The 19,209-nt window shown below is 41.3% G+C and overlaps 1 protein-coding gene across 7 annotated transcripts in view; it reads left to right on the top strand.

Moving 5' to 3' along the window:
• MBNL2 (muscleblind like splicing regulator 2) overlaps nucleotides 1-19,209 on the top strand; it is a 111,933-nt gene that overhangs the window by 59,361 nt on the left and 33,363 nt on the right. For all 7 annotated transcript variants that reach the window (XM_074815427.1, XM_074815425.1, XM_074815430.1 and 4 more), the window contains exon 3: nucleotides 17,402-17,566. In XM_074815427.1, coding sequence (XP_074671528.1) covers nucleotides 17,402-17,566 — 165 coding nt within the window. The remainder of the gene's footprint in view (nucleotides 1-17,401; nucleotides 17,567-19,209) is intronic.

The following is a 19,209-nucleotide window of genomic DNA, read 5'->3' as shown; positions in this document are numbered from 1 at the left end:
CAAACTGGTAATTCCACTTGTTAAACTGGGTTGGCTTTTGCAATCTCCTTTGTTGTGGGATTCTCCTTTGCTTCCCCCAGTACATTCCAGAAATTGTTTGCTTGCAGACAACTCTATTTATAAGCTTCTTTTATTTCTGTTTGATGTTTGGAAAGATTTTTCATAGCTCTTACTTTTTCTTTGGTTTTGCTATGATATGTTAATCAAATGTACCTTAACTAGTTAAAACTGAACGCTGTATTTGTTAAATACAGCCAGCCAACGGAATCCTTCAGACATGCATCCCCATTCTTTATTGTCTCTCTGTTTCATTGTTCTCAGGATTATAGCATGGGAAAACTAATAAAGCATGGTCTACAGTATGGTGGGTGGCTGTACATATGATGAACCTTCTATTGAGGCCTTGATACCTTTAAAATTCACTGTGTTTCTTCTTCTCAAAGCAGAGTTGACATTTAAAGCTGATTTGGCATTCTCTATTCACTGAAACTTTAAGACTGGGACTACCATTGATGAGAAGAATGCGGATAAATACTTGCTGATGAAACACTGGGCTTTCAGTGTGGGATAGTAAAGTAAAATAAATTAAAAGCCTAGTGACACTACTGGAGGAGATAATTTTCTTTAAAAATGTTAACAGCGCTGCTGTAATTTTAATGCCAATTTAAAATTCACTAAAAGATGTTTTCCCGATTGGCAGTTTCTTCCCTTCTACTGAAGTTACTTTCCAATGAACATTGAGATTATTTACTATATTCCACATGATCTGCTGTAGGAAGGCAAGATACTTCTGCTTTTAAGGTATCTAAAAATCTACAAAAATAAATAGAACTAAATAATTGTAGAGTTAATAATAACGTGCTTGGGGTGCATTTGTTTTTAACTCATCTCCAAAGCAATCTCTGCATCAGAGGCTGTATCTTTAGAGGTATAGAGGTACCCTTATAAAAAACTCACTTTTTGTACATGTCTGCCTATATATATAATCCACATATCATGTAGTGTATGGCTTGCCTAACAGTGAGGGGAGATGAGTGCAGTCCTTCCATCCTCCTGCATCTTTCACCTGTGTGCTTGCGGTCTATTTGGCAGTGCGTAGGGTCAGAGCTTTGCCCTCGTATGAAGATGCTTCATCTGGCTCATAGGTCTTCCAGAGGACCCCTAATGAGTTTTAGGTTCCCATACTGCGTTTGTTGGTACCCTGGTACTTACCCCTACAGAGCAGCTTATGTGCCCCCAAGGCTGGCCTGAAGATGTGAAAACATCTTTGAAAGTAGATCTTTCTTTTTGCTTTCATTATTTTATTTATTTACTAAGTAGTATAGCATAGGGATTTAATAGCCTGAAGAGTGATATTTTGTAGGCTGCCTTGTGAATGAGTGGTAGGAAGTAAATGACAGCTTGTATCGGGACCTGTATCTTTTGGGCATGATTTTACATTACATTTGATAAAGAAAACCTAACTCTAGTCTTTGTCTTGCTAAAATGGTAAAATAGCTCTTCGTGCTACATATGCCAGCCTTCATGCAGTCGCTGTTGGTCGAGAGAGTCCTCTCTCTGCTGTGATGAATATTGCTAGGTACTACAAGCTGTTTAAAATGTTTCTAATACATTAGTGTTAAATTTGTAGAATCGTCTAAACTGTCTCCTGCCCTCGCTCCATCTAGACACTGAATCCCCAATGACTAAACAGAGGACTTGGTTTAAACCCTGTCTAGATGCTGGTTAGTGATCTCATTTTTTGACTATTTATCCTGGTGTATGGTACTCATCACAATTTTTCTTCACTGAAAAGCAGCAGGATGGGAAAAAACACTGATTTGGCCATTTAAATACTTCTTTTCCAGACTGTCTGCAATTACAAAGGCTTTTTGAAGAATCTGAATCAAGATTGTTTCAATTATGATTAACATTTCATACCATACTACATTTTAACCTGAATGTCCTTCAGGTTGAATTTGACATGCCACGGCAATTGTAATCACTTTATGATGTGTGTATCAGACAAATAAAAATAGAAAATAGAAACAAATACTTCATGGTTCCTGGCTGTGAGAGAGTGCTCTTGTGAAAAGCATGAGATCATTATGCATTATTTTTTTTTCTTCCATAAAACTTTGTTTTGATTTGTGAAGTTTTGGTTTAGTATGTTCTTAACAGCCTTGTGATGTTTATAAAGAACATTTAAACCAAAGTCCTGCAATGTAGCTGTGATGAATGATTCTTCTGGGAATGATGAAGACATGGTTCATCCATCCTGCCAGGCCAGGTGGTGAGCCAGATATCGTCTCAAAATCTGTGTGTAGTTTTGAGGACTTGGTGGTTGTGGTCTTCTCCTCCTTCTTACTCCAGAGAGGAAAGTTCTCAGCGCTTCTGTTCTCTCCGCTCTTGCTTGGGGGGCATGGTGCAATCTTCACCTAGAGTTTCTCAGTTGTTGTTGCCACTTTGGCATAAAAAGCAATGATGGAAGCCTTGGCTGTGCCCTTGGCTTCTGACTGCATCCTGCCTCTTCCTCCTTGGCACCCAAACAAAGGGAAGCATTTGACAAAAAGATGTTTGATGGGAATCTCTGTCTTGTGACTGCTGCCCAGATAAGGTGCAGGCAGTGGAAACACTTTACCCACAAAAGAAAGTCATAAATTATGTGGTACTTTGGTTCCTGTTAGGAGAACGGTATTTCAGACCCTGTGTTAGTTTCTCCTGAGAAACAGATGAGAGTGGTGCCAAACCTGTGAAGGTGAGGTGGGTTGACCCTGGCTGGACACCAGGTGCCCACCAAAGCCGCTCTATCAATCCCCTTCTCAACTGGACAGGGGAGAGAAAAGATAATGAAAGGCTTGTGGGTTGACATAAGGACAGGGAGAGATCACTCACCTATTACCATCACAGACAAAACAGACTCGACTTGGGGAAATTAGTTTAATATTACCAGAGTAGGATAGTGAGAAATAAAACCAAATCTTAAAACACCTTCCCCCACCCCTCCCTTCTTTCCAGACTTAACTTCACTTCTGATTTTCTTGACCTCTTCTCCCAAATTGGCACTGGGGAATGGGGGTTGCGGTCAGTTCATCACCCATTGTCTCTCCTGCTCCTTCCTCCTTAGGGGGAGGACTCCTCAACTCTTCCCCTGCTCCAGCGTGGGGTACCTCCCACAGGAGACAGTCCTTCTCAAACTTCTCCAATGTGAGTCCTTCCTACAGGGCTGCAGCTCTTCACACTGCTCCAGTGTGGGTCCCTCCCATGGGGTGCAGTCCCTCAGGAACAGACTGCTCCAGCATGGGTCCCCCATGGGGTTACAAGTCCTGCCAGCAAACCTGCTCCATCATGGGCTCCTCTTTCCATGGGTCACAGGCCCTGCCAGGAGCCTGCTCCAGTGCAGGCTTCCCATGGGGTCGCAGCCTCCTTCAGGGCATCCACCTGCTCTGGTGTGGGGTCCTCCATGGGCTGCAGGTGTATATCTGCTCCACCGTTAACCTCCATGGGCTGCAGGGACACAACCTGCCTCACCAGGGTCTTCACCATGGGCTGCAGGGGAATCTCTGCTCCAGGACCAGGAGCACCTCCTCCCCCTCCTTCTTCACTGACCTGGTGTCTGCAGAGTTGTTTCTCTCACTGATTCTCAGTCTTCCCTCCAGCTGCAATTGCAATGTTTATTTTTCCCCCCTTCTTAAATATGTTATCCCAGAGACGCTACAATGATTGCTGAAGGGGCTCAGCCTTGGCCAGCAGCACGTCCGTCTTGGAGCCAGCTGGCACTGGCTGTGTTGGACATGGGGAACGTTTCTAGCAGCTTCACACAGAAGCCACCCCTGCAGCCTGCCTGCTACCAAAACCTTGCCACGCAAACCCAATCAGAAGACTTCCGAGAGATAGAGACTGAAAGCAGTCAGTTTGTCACTGTTGCAGGGGAGCCTGCTTGTCTGTTGTAGAAACTTTAATGGGGAGGGAGAACAAGTCACAAAGGTGGTTCCTTTATCCAAGTGGGCTTGCACATTTTACAGTAGATCTCGTAACAGCTTGTCAATACTTGTTGAACTTCTTTTAGCTGTTAAGAGTTAGGGTGGGAAGATATCACCCTCAAAATGCTGAAGAAAACAGAGAAGTCCTTGTTCAAGTCAGATGGTCATGACTTTTTTTCTTTCTGCATAGATCACTAGGGCTTTGCTGTGACACTGGAAAGACATGGCTCCAAGTAATGATCCCTTTCAATGCAATTTGAGATATAACAAAGAATTTGCCTTGAAATGATGTTTATATGCTTTATAGGCATTATATTCTCCAAAATGCTGTTCGGTAGCTTTTATTCTGTCTGTGGAGTGCGTCAGCTGGGACACGTAATGACTACTTGCATTAAAGTATTTCTGGACAAATGATCCAGCAGACTTCATTTTTAACGTGTTACTAAATGTTTTGTTTACTGTAATTCTGTTTAAATACTTCTATTTCCCCATAACTGCTTGGAGTTCCTGTGATCATTAGCCTTTGGTCGGGTGTGTTGATGAGGCACGCATGAGTGTTTTATTACCAACAGTGTGCCATCATCATCACCTGGATTTAATCTTGCCCACCACTTTCCAAACAATATTATCCTTTTCTGTGGTTTGTAAATCTCTCAAAATGCAATTATCTGGGCTGAAGCATATGAGTGACTGACTCAGAGTGTTTATTTAAAGTTTTGGTCAAACACATCAACGGTTTTTGAGAAACAGCTGAGACGTAAATACCTTGTTTTTCCTTCTTAAGTGTTTCTTAAAACTGGTTCAATAATAAACTTGATTTCTCATTGTTTACAGCTGAAGCTCGAAACAGAGCAGAAGGATTGCTCTGATATCAGTAATTTGCCTTATGCTATTTTTGTGAAATTTCACCCAAACTTGGTCATTTTACAAGTGTGAAAACTCACCATCTATGCATGCCTAGCAGAGGCTGTGCATGGGCTGGCGTGCAGATCAGACAGGCTCCGTGTGCACTGAGCTGGCTTCAGACTGAGGACCGAGCAACAGTTCTGTCTGCATTTACTCCATCTGGTGTCACGTGCTGGGAGCAGGGAAGAGACAGTGTCGAAGGTGAGGAAAGGTAGAGTAAGAGGAGAGCTGGGTCACCCAGGTGAACTGGGTGGGAGCCAAGAGCTGCGGAAAATGTGTTGGAGATGTGCAGTCCAGGTAACGTTAGTGTGTGCTCTCTTCCAGCCTTGTATTTTCCTCTGCCTCAGGGGGTGCATGTCACAGACAGCTTTCTGGAGAAGGGATGGCACGTGGGGGGATCAGGTCTCCATCCAAAGGGTGCTGGTGCAGCAAGCGAGGCAGACAGTGGCCTCCTGGTCAGGCATTTGTTGCTTCTCTGGAGACTAGTGAGTGAGTCCCTGAAACTGGTGTCTTTACCACTAGCCCTTATGTGGTTGGACTCCCCAAACCCAAGAGCAGTAGGAGTCTAGTGGAACATCTGCATGTGCCACATGGATTCAACGGCAAAGTGGAAGTAGGGCAGAGATGTGCAGCCAAAAACTGTGGGCACTTCTCAACTCTTTAACGATATTTGGTCTCACTTTATTCTGTGTAGAGTGGGAGTAATGCTGTCTAATCTCACAAGAAGACCAAGAGATCCATCAATAATTTTAGAAGAGCCATTCCTAATGTGATCTTACAGAACCAGCCCTATGGATAGGCCCAAAAGGAAGTGAATATCTTGCATTCGGGCCAGGAGATAGATGAACGTGTGTTAGAGTACTGCTACCCACTGACTGTCAGAGTTAAAAGAAATACAATTCCACTGCCTATTCTCTGTCTGGGTAAGAAGGCTGTGTAAAATAGTAGATGCAGTCATGTAATTGAAGTTGGTATCACTTCATCTACTCACGACAGTGATGAAGACAGGTACCATGGACATTGGAATACACTGACAATGTTGCTGCAGTATAATAAATGGTAGGGATTCCGTTGAAAGGCACAGATATATGCCTTGGAAAACCTAGAGACAGCATTTTAATTTGAGATTAACCTAGAACTTTATTTAGTTCGTGCTGAATCTGTCTTAAGGAAGAAAATAATTATCTGCTCCTTCAACACAGCACTGAAAAGTTATAAGCACTCTCAAGACCACAATCACATATTCTAGTACTTAGATGAATTCAAGGAAGGTAATAATACATCCTAATGTGTCTTATCTTTTCTCATAACCATGATTTGGCTCTTTAATTCTGTAAGCTACCATTTGAGATAAATGTAACTGCATTATACGTCTTGCTATTTTTGCTAGATCTTCTGGAAGCTTCCTAATAGCAGGTAGAGGGTGACAGGTAGCCCTTCAGCAAAGAGAAAAGGTGTTTTTTTGGTTACTGGGATGCCAGGGCTTCATTCTTTCCTCTTGCTTGAATTTCTGGACCTCTTGTCATCTTCCTCCCATCTCTTTTTTTTTTTTAAGTTGGTCTAGTTTGTTGATTCTCTGGGTATTTCTCACTGATAACTCTCATGTCCTGCTGCTTCAGAGCAGGGGTCTCACTGCCCCTCCTGCTGGTAGTGCTGGTTTCCCCATTCCCTGAGGAGGGAAATCCAAGGTGTGTTGGACTGCAAGAAAAGATAGAAACTGAAACATATCACTGATGTTAAGAAACCAGTTCCCAGAAGAGGAGGAGCATGGATTGGGTGTAGAAAAGGCTAGGAAAGGTGCCTGCTTACCTTTGGCTTTTCAGATTGGGCACATTTGTTTGCTCTCTGTAAGTAGTCCCTTAGTGATATGGTGTCTTTTCATCTCGATAATTTGTTTTCTGCTTCTCATGCAGTTATAGATAATACGGGGGATTTTACATGTAATTCTTCTTTGGAAATGCAAATATACTTTAATGTTGGGGAGTTTTTTCTTTAATTTGTGCTTTTTAATGCAGTTCCAAATACATGGAGTTTCTAAAAGACAGAAGTTTCTGTGTGTTTTCAACAGCCTTCCAGTGAGTTGAGAGCTGCTGTCAGACGCGAGCCCTGGCTGGCTCGGCCCGAGAGTGAAGCCAGTGATTTATTAATAATGCAGCTGCGGTTCCAGTGCTGCGGCTGAAGGCGGGTAAACACTCCTCCTCTGCAGAGGGACAAGACAGTGTACTTTTCACCTCTGCAATTACATAAGGTGTCCTTGGCAATTCATGTATCTAACTCGGCCCTTGCTTTTTCACTTTGTAAAGTGATTTGTCAAGAAAGTGTGAAATCCCCAAGAAGAAAGAGGCCCAGCAAAGCCCCAGCTGGACTGGGAGCCCCAGAATGTTGTTCAGTGCACACATGGGTGCAGGATGGCCTGGCCAGGGTGAAAGTGTCCCTGCAAGGAACAGCAAAGAGACTTGCTGACAGCAGATCAGGTCACCCCCGTAGCAGTTCATGGCTGCTGGGCATCCAGCTCAAGAGCTGGGGGCTATGGCATGGTGGTGGCCAAGGTGGTCACTTGTTCCCAGTATGTTGGGTCCACCCTTCTCCATAGCACACCCATGGGGTCCCTTGATATGTAAGGGACTTGCTACATTGTGCTGATGACCTTTTCCATATGGTAGGACTCTTCCAAATAATGGACCTTTTCCAAATCTCTTTTCTTTCACTACAGCTCTCAAATGAAGCATCTTCTCAAGGCTCCCTCGGGCAGGTGATATAAGAGGCTAATGTGATTGGTTTTACAGTGATCTCCTCCCATTTCCTTCTGATCCGGTCAGTTGGGCTCTTCACTGCCACGGCATGTCTCCTGCTCCTTTTTGATGCCATGTAACTGATTTTATGGCTTTTTCTGAGGCATGTTAAGATTCCCTCTGTGGTGTTGAGGGAACCATTGCCAGTGTACCAGCCCATCGCCTGGTCCTTGCTGGGCTGCTTACCATTTGGGCTCACGGGCACCCCAGCAGCAAAGACCTGTCCTCACTACTTGCTCTTTCTTTTCTAGCCTGGTTATGGTGGAGAATGTGTGGATGGACTTTGGAGGGTGTAGTCCCTGTGCTGAGACATGGTGGCTTTCCTTCACAGGCCACCAAGAGATAAATAAGGTGTCTCAGGGCTTGACTGTCAGTTCTGCAGTTGTCTTTGCCTATGTTTTCACTGAAAAATGGTATTTCCAAACCAAGGGAGTTTAATCTCAGTCCGGTTCATATGAACAAGCTTGCATTAAAGTCAGCATATGTCTGCTTGAAGGCTTTTATAGGAATTGTAAAGGAGGTGAGGAAAGAGATATGTCAGGAAGTGGCACCATGCTATGCACATCTTCTTGCTTGGTCTTCTGCTACACCACTGTTGCCTTTTCTCTTGCCAGCTGACCTGCAGTTAAACAACTTGCCTTCCTTTACTGGCATTACTTCTGGAATGGCTATTTTTGTCTGCTTTTGAGATATTGAGAAAATTTGAAGAAAATTGCCTCTTTCCAAGCTCTTAACTTCTTTTACAGTTCAGTCAAGTTAAACTTAATGGTGGAGTATGTTGTTTACCAGCAAAAAATCTGTGTCACCTTGAGTTACTGTGTGATCTCACCTGCAATTTGCACAGCTCTCTTCTGTCTTCCACGAAAACACTTGATCCTTGTGATGAGTGGGTGCATTAAAGCTGCCCAAGCATCAGTTAACTGTGTGTAACGCTGTATCATGAGACTCCATAAAGGTTTTAGGCATTTTTTCTATAATACGGGAATCTGCGAATATGTTGACTTCTCCAAACAGGCAGAGTTGGAGGGTTTAAATCACCGCTCTGCTACTGCAACCCATCTTGAGTCACATGGCTGGCTGCATCTAGTCCTACCCTGGGAGTAGCTGGTTTTTTTGTTAGAGCCCTGCACAAGGCGACTTCGCATCCTGTGAAGAGTCTCACCACCCAGGTAATAGAAATCAGATATTTAAGGAATTTTAACTAAACGAGGTCATGCTTTCCTCTGCTTTCTTTCTGTTCATTCCATAGGGCTCTTCCCCTATACTATGCATTGGATGCCTCTCGTTCCATGAAAGTTGCCTGTGCGTGTTAGAGTGAAGATTTATTTCAAGGGTTGTCCACAATTGCTTGTGATGTACTGATTGATGCTGGTAGCCAAACATGAAGCTAAGATAAAAATAAGTGGTTTAGATTTTGAGTGCCAGTGAGGGGGGAAAAATGGGAAAAGGGGAAGAAATAATCTTTATTTCCCTATTATTCTCAAATTATTTTCAAGGCGGTAAACACAGAAATAAAATAAGTTTATATTAGTTTAAACTGTTGTTTCTTTGTCTGAATTTTCTTTGTCTTATTAGAGTAATCTTGAGGATGTTTGTCAAACGACTTACAATTTCATAAGTGTCTTTTTTTTGGTGTCTGCAATAACTGCTTGAGTTCTTTCTCTTCTGTGCAATTTAATATTGAGTACACTTCCCTTGATATTGGAAAGCAAATTATTAAACCATTCTCTATAGCCATCCTTCTCAACATTTGTTTGAAAGAGCATCTTGAGAGACTCTGAGCTCTTTGTGCATTGCAAATGTGCTCTTCAGTAGAACATTTTGTCTTTTTCCATTTAAATAAATATCTCCTATTAAGTCTTTAGAGTTAAGACTCTTACATCATCTAGACATTCCATCTTTTTGTAAGACTTCCATTTTTCTTCAATATTTTTCTATTTTTTCTGTCTGTTACAGGCAGTTCTTGTTCTCTAACTTTATGAATAAAATGATCATTTTCGTTTTACCAGCTTGTCATTTCTTACAAATAATTGAAATCATTAGAAGAGCAGCTAATGGGTTTTCTTAGCTTGTTGGAAACTGTATCAAGCTGAAGTCACCTGAGAATTTTTTGCCTTCTTTTCCTTTTCTACTTAAAGTAAGAAAGTGAATTTGCCTTCTACTTTTTCTTGAAACGGAAGTGTGTAGGTGCATATAAATATGTATGCACACTCACTAACTTTGGTGGGTGGACTTGCAAGGTAGCTTTAGAAATACAGAATTAATATCTCAGTGAAGTTTCTAAGTTGTTTTTGTTAGTGGTTTTTGTTTGGTATTGTGTTGTTTGGGCGTTTTTTTCCAAGAAAACAGATGCAACAGCTGAAATATTTCAAGTGTAATATAAGAGATGCTTGTGGTTTTCTGAAAGACATTTTTTCCTTTAGGTCTTTGTGCTGGTAAGGTGTGTGGCAACAAGTGAAGTGTGAGGCGTTTGAACTCTCCATCAGAAGCTTAATATTTCTGTTACTAGTCAGTTTTGTCCTTCTGAAATTATTTTTCTTTTCCTCAAATAGTTCAAGTATGTCTCATTTTCAAGATAAGGGGATCTTACTCTGATCCTCATTTCTTTCCATAAAATTAGATACGATTCTACTTGGGCTAAAGGAATCATGTTTTCATCATAGCATGCGTATTTGCAGGCCAACATACCCTCGATGTGAAATTATGCAAAATTCAGAAAATGTTTGAAGATTTTTTTGTATACCTTAAAGAAGAAATAAAATGCTGAGTTACATTTTTTAAAATCTATGAGTAGCCATTCTTAAGGCTTAACTAAATCCCCTAAGTCCTTGCACATATGCTTAACTCTATGGACATGTGTAGCCCTACAGGTTGTTTGAGATGATACGTATTCACAGCAAGTGCAAAGGGAATACTTTAATGGAGGCGTGGCATCTGGTTTTTCACTTTCTGAGAGAAGTTAGGAAGCAGATAGACCTGCATAGGAAAATTGAATTCCCGTGTTTTGATGTGAGATGGAAAATACTTTTTAACTTAGTCCAAACTGAAGTGTAGTGGTTTTCCTTGAGCGTTGAAAGTACTGTTGGTGACGGAGCTCTCATGTACTAAAATATATAGGGGAATGCATAAATGCAAGTCCTGTAGAACAAGAGGAATCATCCCTCTCTGGATATGAATACACAGTCAATGTTTTCTTCAGATGATTTTTTTTTTTTCCTTTTTGGTATTTCTGCATTTGAAAAATAACATTTTAACTGTATGTTTTGGGGTGGTACATTTAGTGTGGATGTCTATGGACAGGAGCAGAAGCTTAAATATCTCAAAATACCCTGCCCTTCTATTGACTGGGTCTGTTTTTAGGCCCAGAGAGCCTAGGATTATTGGAATTGAGAAAAGTTCCTGGTTTATGCAATAGTGAAATTGTTAAATTGATTGGGTGAGGCCACACATGTTCCCAAGTAGAATTTGCTGAGGTGCTGCTGAGGAGGAATCCCAAAGGAGAAGAAACAGTTTCTGCTCTTGTCAGAAACTTCCAGAGGAGTATTTACGGCTTAGGTACCTCTGCAGCTGCTGACACTGCTGTCTCTGTGGCTATTCTTGCTGTGTGCTGCCACTGCCCCAGACAGTGGCCTGTGCTAGCTTTTGCTCTGCCAAGGTTTGAACAGTATGTAATATCTTCAGGTATCTAATATCAATATCAAGCAGGTGATGTTTAGCTAACCAGCATGCTCGCAATTACAAGTGTGTTAATTTATCAAAGTGTGATCTGATCTTCAGAAGCACGTGCTAATTTGCTGAACCTGCATGATACAGAAAATTGCAAAAATTTTTTTCCAGTAGGAGAGTTGGTTGTGGCATCAGGTGATTATTATTTTTTTTTAAATAAATATTTGTTTTGGTGTGTCTTTTCTACCTCCAGCAAATATTTGGATCTCAGAGTTTCTAGCTGGAAAGCAGAAAATCTTTTTGTCCTTGTAGAGCCAATTGCTCAGATGCCTTGTAAAACCATTTATGTCTTGGAAGTCATATATTTTATTTTTTTTCCATAAGACTGCATATTTAATCCTGAGAGATCATACAATTTCATCTACATTTGTTAGTTTTAGCTTGTTTTCTTAAGGAAACAAGTTTTGCATAATTGCACTATCCGTATTTTTGCCAGCATCATCGTGGCACCCTAATAACTTTTGAACACCCTGGCCAATTTCAAGCAAAGTTGCTAGAAGCAGATATCTTAAAGACATACTGCAAAGTTCTTACTGGTTATGCAAAAATCAGTGCCTGGGTTGAAGAGGAAGATCCAAATTACTGCCCCGTTAAGGAAAAGGCTAGAGCATGCACTGAGCCACTCCCGAGCGTGGTCTGCCAGCCGCGTGCACATTTTGGCTGGCCCTTCAGGACATGCACAGCTTGAGCAAGTTATATTTATCGTGTGAGTTGTTTCCTGGTCTATAGTTAGGAGAGGTGGGGAGAAGGAAGGAGGGAGGTGGGGTACAGGAGGAAGCTGCGAGTTTAGAGAGAACAGAGGTGGGTAGGAGGAGCTGGAAGCACCCTGGGGAGCGAGGTTAGGAACAAGGGACAGATGCCTGCAAGGAAGTAGGCCTCCCTGTTTCTGCTCCTCATTGGATAACCTGTCTTTTAAAGGTGATGGGGTGTCCCATGTCAGATGTTAGGCTATGCTGTGAGGTGGGGGAGGCATGCTCTGTTATTTCCCGTTAATAGTATCAATAAATTGCCTCAATTAACTTTGGATTTATATGCCCAGCTTCAAGCTGGACTTTCCCCATTTCAACTATTTAAGGAAAATGTAAATAATTTTCTTGGTTTGATGATGGATAACACTGCTGCTTTGATAGGATGGCAGGTAACCATGGCTGCTGCCTTCCCAAAGTATGAGGTAAAGCATAGAGGGAGTCTTAATTTAGCTGGTATGGTTTAAAAAAATAACACGTATCCCTCAGGGCTCAAACCTGAGACAGCCACACTAACAGAAGACAACACGACGATGTTGCGTGGTGGTGCTCCTCCTGTAAGAGCAGCCTTCAAGGACAAGGAGGTTGTCCAAAGGTGCAGCCCAGGTCCTCACAGCTGTACATGGTGGGAGGACATGAGGCAGCCAGTGTAAGTGGAAACTGGATGGGTTCAGACTGAATATAAGCAAAATCGTCTTCATCATGATGACAGCCAAGCAGTAGATCTGATTGCTCAGAGAGGTTGTGCAGGCTCCACCCGTGGGGGTTTCCAAGACCTGGCTGGAGCAACATGGGCTGATCCCAGGGCTGACCCTGCTCTGAGCAGGTTGGACTGCGGACCTCTTGAGGCCCCTTCCAACCTGAATTAGCCTCTCCTTCTGCCAAAAAAAGCCCACCACACTGTGCTGCAGAAGAGAGTCTTACAGCAGTTCTAGATTGACTGTATAGATTGGGGCTGTTATATTCACTAGTGGGACTTTTATAGTAAGCATGCTAAGAATATGTATTGACCCCCATCTTAAAAGCAGAACTCAGTATCTGAGCAAAACGCTTGTAGATGAGTTAGTCAATTCAGTACCTGAGCGAAATGCTCGTGGATGCATTGGTTGATTCTCGCCTTAAGAGGTGAAAGAAACATTGTTTTGCCTTTTTAAAGAAAAAAATTTAATTCAAACATCTTTTTTTTATGAAAGAGAAACATAATTTTAGTAAGCAAAAACTAACTCATTATTATGCATAAGCAATTCCCAGTCTAAGCCTGGATGAATTATTATTATTGTTGTTACTATTAGAGCAGTAGTAAAATACTGAGGAAAGCTGTGGATTTATAAAATATTAAAGACAGAAATGTGGCTGGCCATACAACTTGTAGACAGGAAATGGGTTCTTAGTATTTTAATATGCAAAGTTACAGGGTGTTACTTTGCATTCGCCTCATTTTGCTTATTTTAAAATCATAATTCTTAGCACATACCTAGCTTTTTAATATACTCCAGCCTGTGGGCTGTCTTGTGCCACTGATTTTAGGCTGACTACCTATAGTTCTTAATAGGGAAATCGATTGATTTTAAAAAAACATCAGTGGTGTGGCATGGCTTAAGGGATGTGGTTTTGATATTAAGCCAGCCAGGTAGCAGCTCCCAAGACCTTTGTCCCTGCAGAAGTGGAGCCTCTTGTTGCTGTGCCTGGGTGATTGATGCTCACTGGAGTCCTTTGAGTTCCCAGCTCCTTGGTGCATGCTTTCCTTCTCCTACTTCTTTACTGGAATGAAGCCTGTGGCACACCCCCGATGCGAGCCACAGCATGTTCCCAGTCTGGATAATTAGCGGTAGAAAAGTAGGTTTTCTGCTAAAATTTTCCATTACCTGCCTGAAATGTGGCTCTATGCATTAGGGTAGGCTAGCTGTAGAGGGCAAAGGCAGAGAAATGAAAGGTTAGAGGTAGGTACCATCCTTGCAAGATGAGGGGAGTAACAGAGTGCTGGGAATTTAATCTGATGTCTGTTCATTGTTACTATCCATTGCAGATAAGGAGACAGCTCATTGAAACTGACTTTTTTGGGTGAATTTGCATGTGAAATACACAACAGCTTATGATGTGCTTGTTGATAACCTTCGCTTCACGGGTGACAGGAGCTTCTAGGGACCAAGTTTCAAACCAATCTGTTGGCGCCCTCAGTTTCAGGACTCTTGACTCATATGTGGGAGCAGGTTAAAAGTTGTATGAAGCAATTATTTTCCCTGCTGCCTGCCTCATTCTGCTGACAGAGTTTGTGCTGCCATGCTCCGGAGGGGACTGGGGAGCAGCTCCTGAACTGCTGTGGTTTTAAGAGCTGTGGTGAACCAAGCCTCACTCCAGAGGCTTGATACTGATGCATCCTACAAGTCAAAGCACTCGGTTTTGTCTCGGTATTTGTAATGAGGTGGCCTGCTAGCATAGTAGTTTTTTGCAAGAATCCAAAGTGGACTCTTACTATAGATGTTAACCCAGCCAACATGTTGAATACCCCTGTACGTTGTGTATAGTTGCCTGTTCTGCTGTGTGGTGGATATATGCTGTCATCTCAGTTGGACTTCATATTTGATTTTTTTAATAAACAGAAACATCCAGGGTCTCATTAGACTGAGATGACATTACAAGTTTGAATTTTTGTTCTTGCAATGATCGGTAGTTGAGAATCAGCACGGTTCCTCTCTGAAACTAATCTCATCAGGAGTTCAGTGGGACACGGAACATTTGTTAAAAAAGGAATGAAAAGTTGCTTATAGGCGTTCTCCCACAACCATTGTAGGTCCAAAAAATGTAAGCTGGTCACAGAATTTATTTAATTTTGGTAGCTAGGGCTGGATTAATCTGCTCACTATTTTCAGTGCTCATTCCACTGCGGTTTATTTTGGGTCATTTAATTTCAACAAGGCTTGATCTGTTTACAGCACTTTCTGTAGTAGTGTGACGGGGCCACACAGCTCTTTTATAGTACATTCATTGCTAACCAGGAGCTCAAAAAACTAGTAAATGAGGCACAGACATGGATAAGTTTAGAGAGGACAGTACATTTTTGTACAGTTGGATTATTTTAGAAAGTTTTCTGAAATAACCAGTCTTTTGTGCACTGTGGGTTGCTTTGCAGAGCTTGAAGTGATGGTATATAGTAGCCATGTGCTTTCAGAGGTAAGACTGGAGGGCTGACTGAAGGCACTTTCCAGGCTTAAGGTACTTCAAAAGCCACTGTGATTGAGAGTTGCTCTCAATCCTTATTTGAGCAGCACTTCTGTTTCCATAGGCAGGTATTTCCATCAGGTAGAGTGGTTTGATTTGATTTTGCTGTTTTAATTTTCAGATTTGCTGTATGAACCATTCATTTACAGACTAGATTAAGGTTAAAGAGATCTCAGTTTAAAATGTCTTAATCAGTTGGCCTCATCAGCCAGCATAAAAGCATTTGCTCATTGCCTGCACTGAGCATGCTCCAATTTAACATTATGAAGGCAATGGCCTTGTTCTCCTCGAATGGAAGAGCCAGCCTTCTTCTGTGTCCATCAAATCATGACTATTTCTGGTTCTGCTCATGCCAGCTGACAGAGTAATGTTCCAGAAAACATTAGTGACTTGCACAACAGAAGTCAGAAGGAAGGCATGATGTCCTGAAAATGGCTGCATCTATACTAGCAGGTTAAAACAGCACCAAGAAGTGTTCCTGAGTGCCAAGACCAGGTTTTTTTCTTCAATTTTTAGCTTGCTTGAACTCTTCTGGCCTCTGCCATTTAGCATGCTCCCAAGTAGTGGCCAGGTGCAGTTCAGGAAAGGGCTGTTCTCAATAGTTTCATAGTGTGGCAATAGCTGTTTGCATTCCTGTCAGTCTCCGTGCAGGAGAACCTTCCTGAACATGTTTAACTCACTCCTGTGTAGGTGCTTATTACATCCTTACAGCAGATTAGAGGCAGAATCAGCAGTGTTTAAGTGTCTGAGTAAAAAATACAACATTAACACTGTTGTTCTGGGACATTTGAAGTGTATTAAAGGTTTTGTAGCAGTGTGCATGTGTGTGTATGCATACACAGAGTGTACGTGTGTATGGTGTGATGTTCTTGCATAGGGATCTTAATGTTTTCTTGGCTATAGGAGGATATTCCTGCTTGGATACAAATTGTAAAGCCTTTATACAAGGGAATGGAAAGTTTAAAAAGCGCTTTTAAAAAATACCTCAATTTGGAAACTTACCTTCTACAAGTTGAGTGTGTCAAATGCAGTTTGTCTAATGCTCTAGGTCCTCTGGTCACAGCTCCTAAAATTTTGTGACTGTTTGTGAGCCGTGTCATCGAGGAGCTTCTGATCTCAGCAAGTCCCCTCCTGCAAGCTGCACAACCTGCTGATGCACCCTACGATTTCCCTTTCTGGGGGAAAATGTATCAGCACATCTTATGCTGCACTACCTATCTTTTGGTCAGGATGTACTGCTTGTAGATGTGAGTTCCATGTCCATCCTCTCCAGCACAAGCCACCTCAGAGGTGACTGCCCACCCATATTTTTATTGTCTCTATTGTCTCATAACTGTCTAAAAATTCCTGCTTTCAGGTTGACCAGGAGCTCTCCTTTTGCTGTGTACCTTCAGATTTAGCTCCATGCACTGCTTCTAAATTTAGGCTGTGAAAGTACCAGCTTGACTTCTGTTCTTTTATACTTGAATCGAAATAGTTCGAAGTAGTGCTGATGTAATAAAAACAGGAGGCCAGAAGGCAGTGAACTGGAATGAGGGTGAACATATGAGAGAATACAAGTAGAGAGCAGCCACTTTAGATCCTTACTGCTGTGGACACACAATTATTTTTTAATATAATGTACTTAAAAGCTGTGTTTCTCTTTAAAGAAGGTTTAAATTTGTTATTCATAATGTAATGTAATTTATAAAAGACATTTATGTTATGGTAACACCAGATACTCTAGCCAAGATACCATGAGAGGCAGTTCAGGCAGTCTGGATAATACTCAGTATTAAGTGTATAGCAGTAATCTATACTTAACAATGAAAATGCTGTTTCAAAGTCCTTCTCTTTTTTTCCTTCATGGCTAATAGCCTTAATGATCAATCAGAGGTAGTGGGCTGAGGCAGAGCTCAAGGCCATCAGCTCCTCCCAGTCTGCTACATAGTTCCCAGGAAACACCCTGTATTTCATTAGTTATTGCTTAGTTTATAGTGTAATATTTTGCTTGAAGGCATTAAACTATCATCAAAAGCAGCAGACCAATTAGTGTGACTTCTTTTTCCAGGGTCGTTGTACAAGGGAGAACTGCAAGTACCTTCATCCACCAACACATTTAAAAACTCAACTGGAAATCAATGGCAGAAACAACTTAATCCAACAAAAAACTGCAGCAGCAATGCTTGCCCAGCAAATGCAGTTCATGTTTCCAGGGACACCACTACAGCCAGTGGTAAGTATATTTCTCTGATGGTGTTAATGGTAAGTAAAGTTGAAGTAGAAGACTATACTGACCTGCAAAAGTACTCTAAACTAGTAACAATAAAAATAGTCCTCATCTGTTGACTTAAGGAATTGCTGAGATGCTAGAGATATGTTCATTTATATTTACATTTGAAGATATAATGGAGTGTTGCTGTAGATTTGATCTATTTTTTTATCCCAGAATAATTTGCATGTTTTTCCTGGTTGGTTTTTTTTTTTTTTCCTTCATTCTGTTCATGTCAGGTTCAATCTATATTTGCAAGGTTTTTATCCATACTACTTCTGGAGGTGAAAATCTGTATAATAATAATTTGCTAGTAAGCTATTTGAGTAGGAATGCAGAGTTTCTCAGGAGTCTATGGGTTTGAATGGCTTTAAATAGTATTTAATCCCAGTACCAGGAACAAAAGTTACTGTCATTCTGGGTAGCATTTTCTTACTCTCTTGAAATCTGAAGTGTCCCAGAATAAGACATTGCTGATGCATGCACTTTAGAAATTCCATGTTTTATTTTAAGGTAATGCATACGGTGCCTGGAACACTTCAAATCCAGAAGGTGACATAAAACTATAGCCTTGCATGCATGAGCAACACCTTTGGATATACATTAAAATGATCAGTTGCTCTGGGCTGCCTTTGCACTTGAGCTTCTCATTGTACCAGACTTCCAAAGCGTGGTTAGGCAAGTAATCTGAATTAAACTTTTCACACATGACTGCTAATGATGTTTTCTCAATCTGAATGCCTAGTGTAAGGCATCCCACTGGAGTGGGATTTCTTTCGCTAACTTGAGGCATCTGGAGTGTTGGCATCAACTTCTGCATTGGGCTTCCAAGGTCCATTTATAGTTTATCAAAAGACATAGGCACTTCTAATTACTATTTGCTTGGCTTGTTTCAAACGTTTGCATTTGGGTTAGATTATTTGTTTTTTTAAGTGCCTTTGTCTTTCCACGGCTACCACAGGAGCCAAGTGTAAGCATCTCAGAGGAAGACATCTGTATTTGGTCACAGGAAGCTCACTCCAGATCCCCTTTTCAAATGAGTTTTTACACATGAAATATCTGCTGTAGGGTGGGAGGCATGAACAAAATTTGGGTGTCAGGAGTCCCTGAATTTCATGTTCATTGAAATGTATCTTGGTATACTGGCACATAATATGTTTTGATATTTCCTGGTTTTTTACTGCGTGAGTTTTCACCAGAAAAAGTTTTGATGAAGTAATAGATTCCATCTCTTAGTATTATGAGAAAAATTGAAGTGTCAAAATTACACTTTTTTTCTACTCACCCATTTCATCATTAGAACTTCAGAGTTTCATTGACGTAATGCCTGCTGTACTGATTGCTGTGATAAAAGTACTGGGTTTTATTTCTTCATCTTGCATAAATTGACAGACTAAGATGACTCAGTCTTGACCAAATGGATAAAAACTGAAAGAAAATTCCATAGAAGTCATTTGACATGTGGATTTATTCTTAAAATTATATCTGATACAAAGCTGTTATTTATATTTCACATAACACATATTGTCCTCAACATAGTTGAACCGTTGTTTCATATAAATGTTTGTTACTATGCTCCAAAGAATTTCACTCGCTCTTGACATATA

This window comes from Strix aluco, chromosome 2 (assembly GCF_031877795.1).
Source record: "Strix aluco isolate bStrAlu1 chromosome 2, bStrAlu1.hap1, whole genome shotgun sequence".
Taxonomy (NCBI): domain Eukaryota; kingdom Metazoa; phylum Chordata; class Aves; order Strigiformes; family Strigidae; genus Strix; species Strix aluco.
This window is presented reverse-complemented; position numbering and strand designations above follow the sequence as displayed.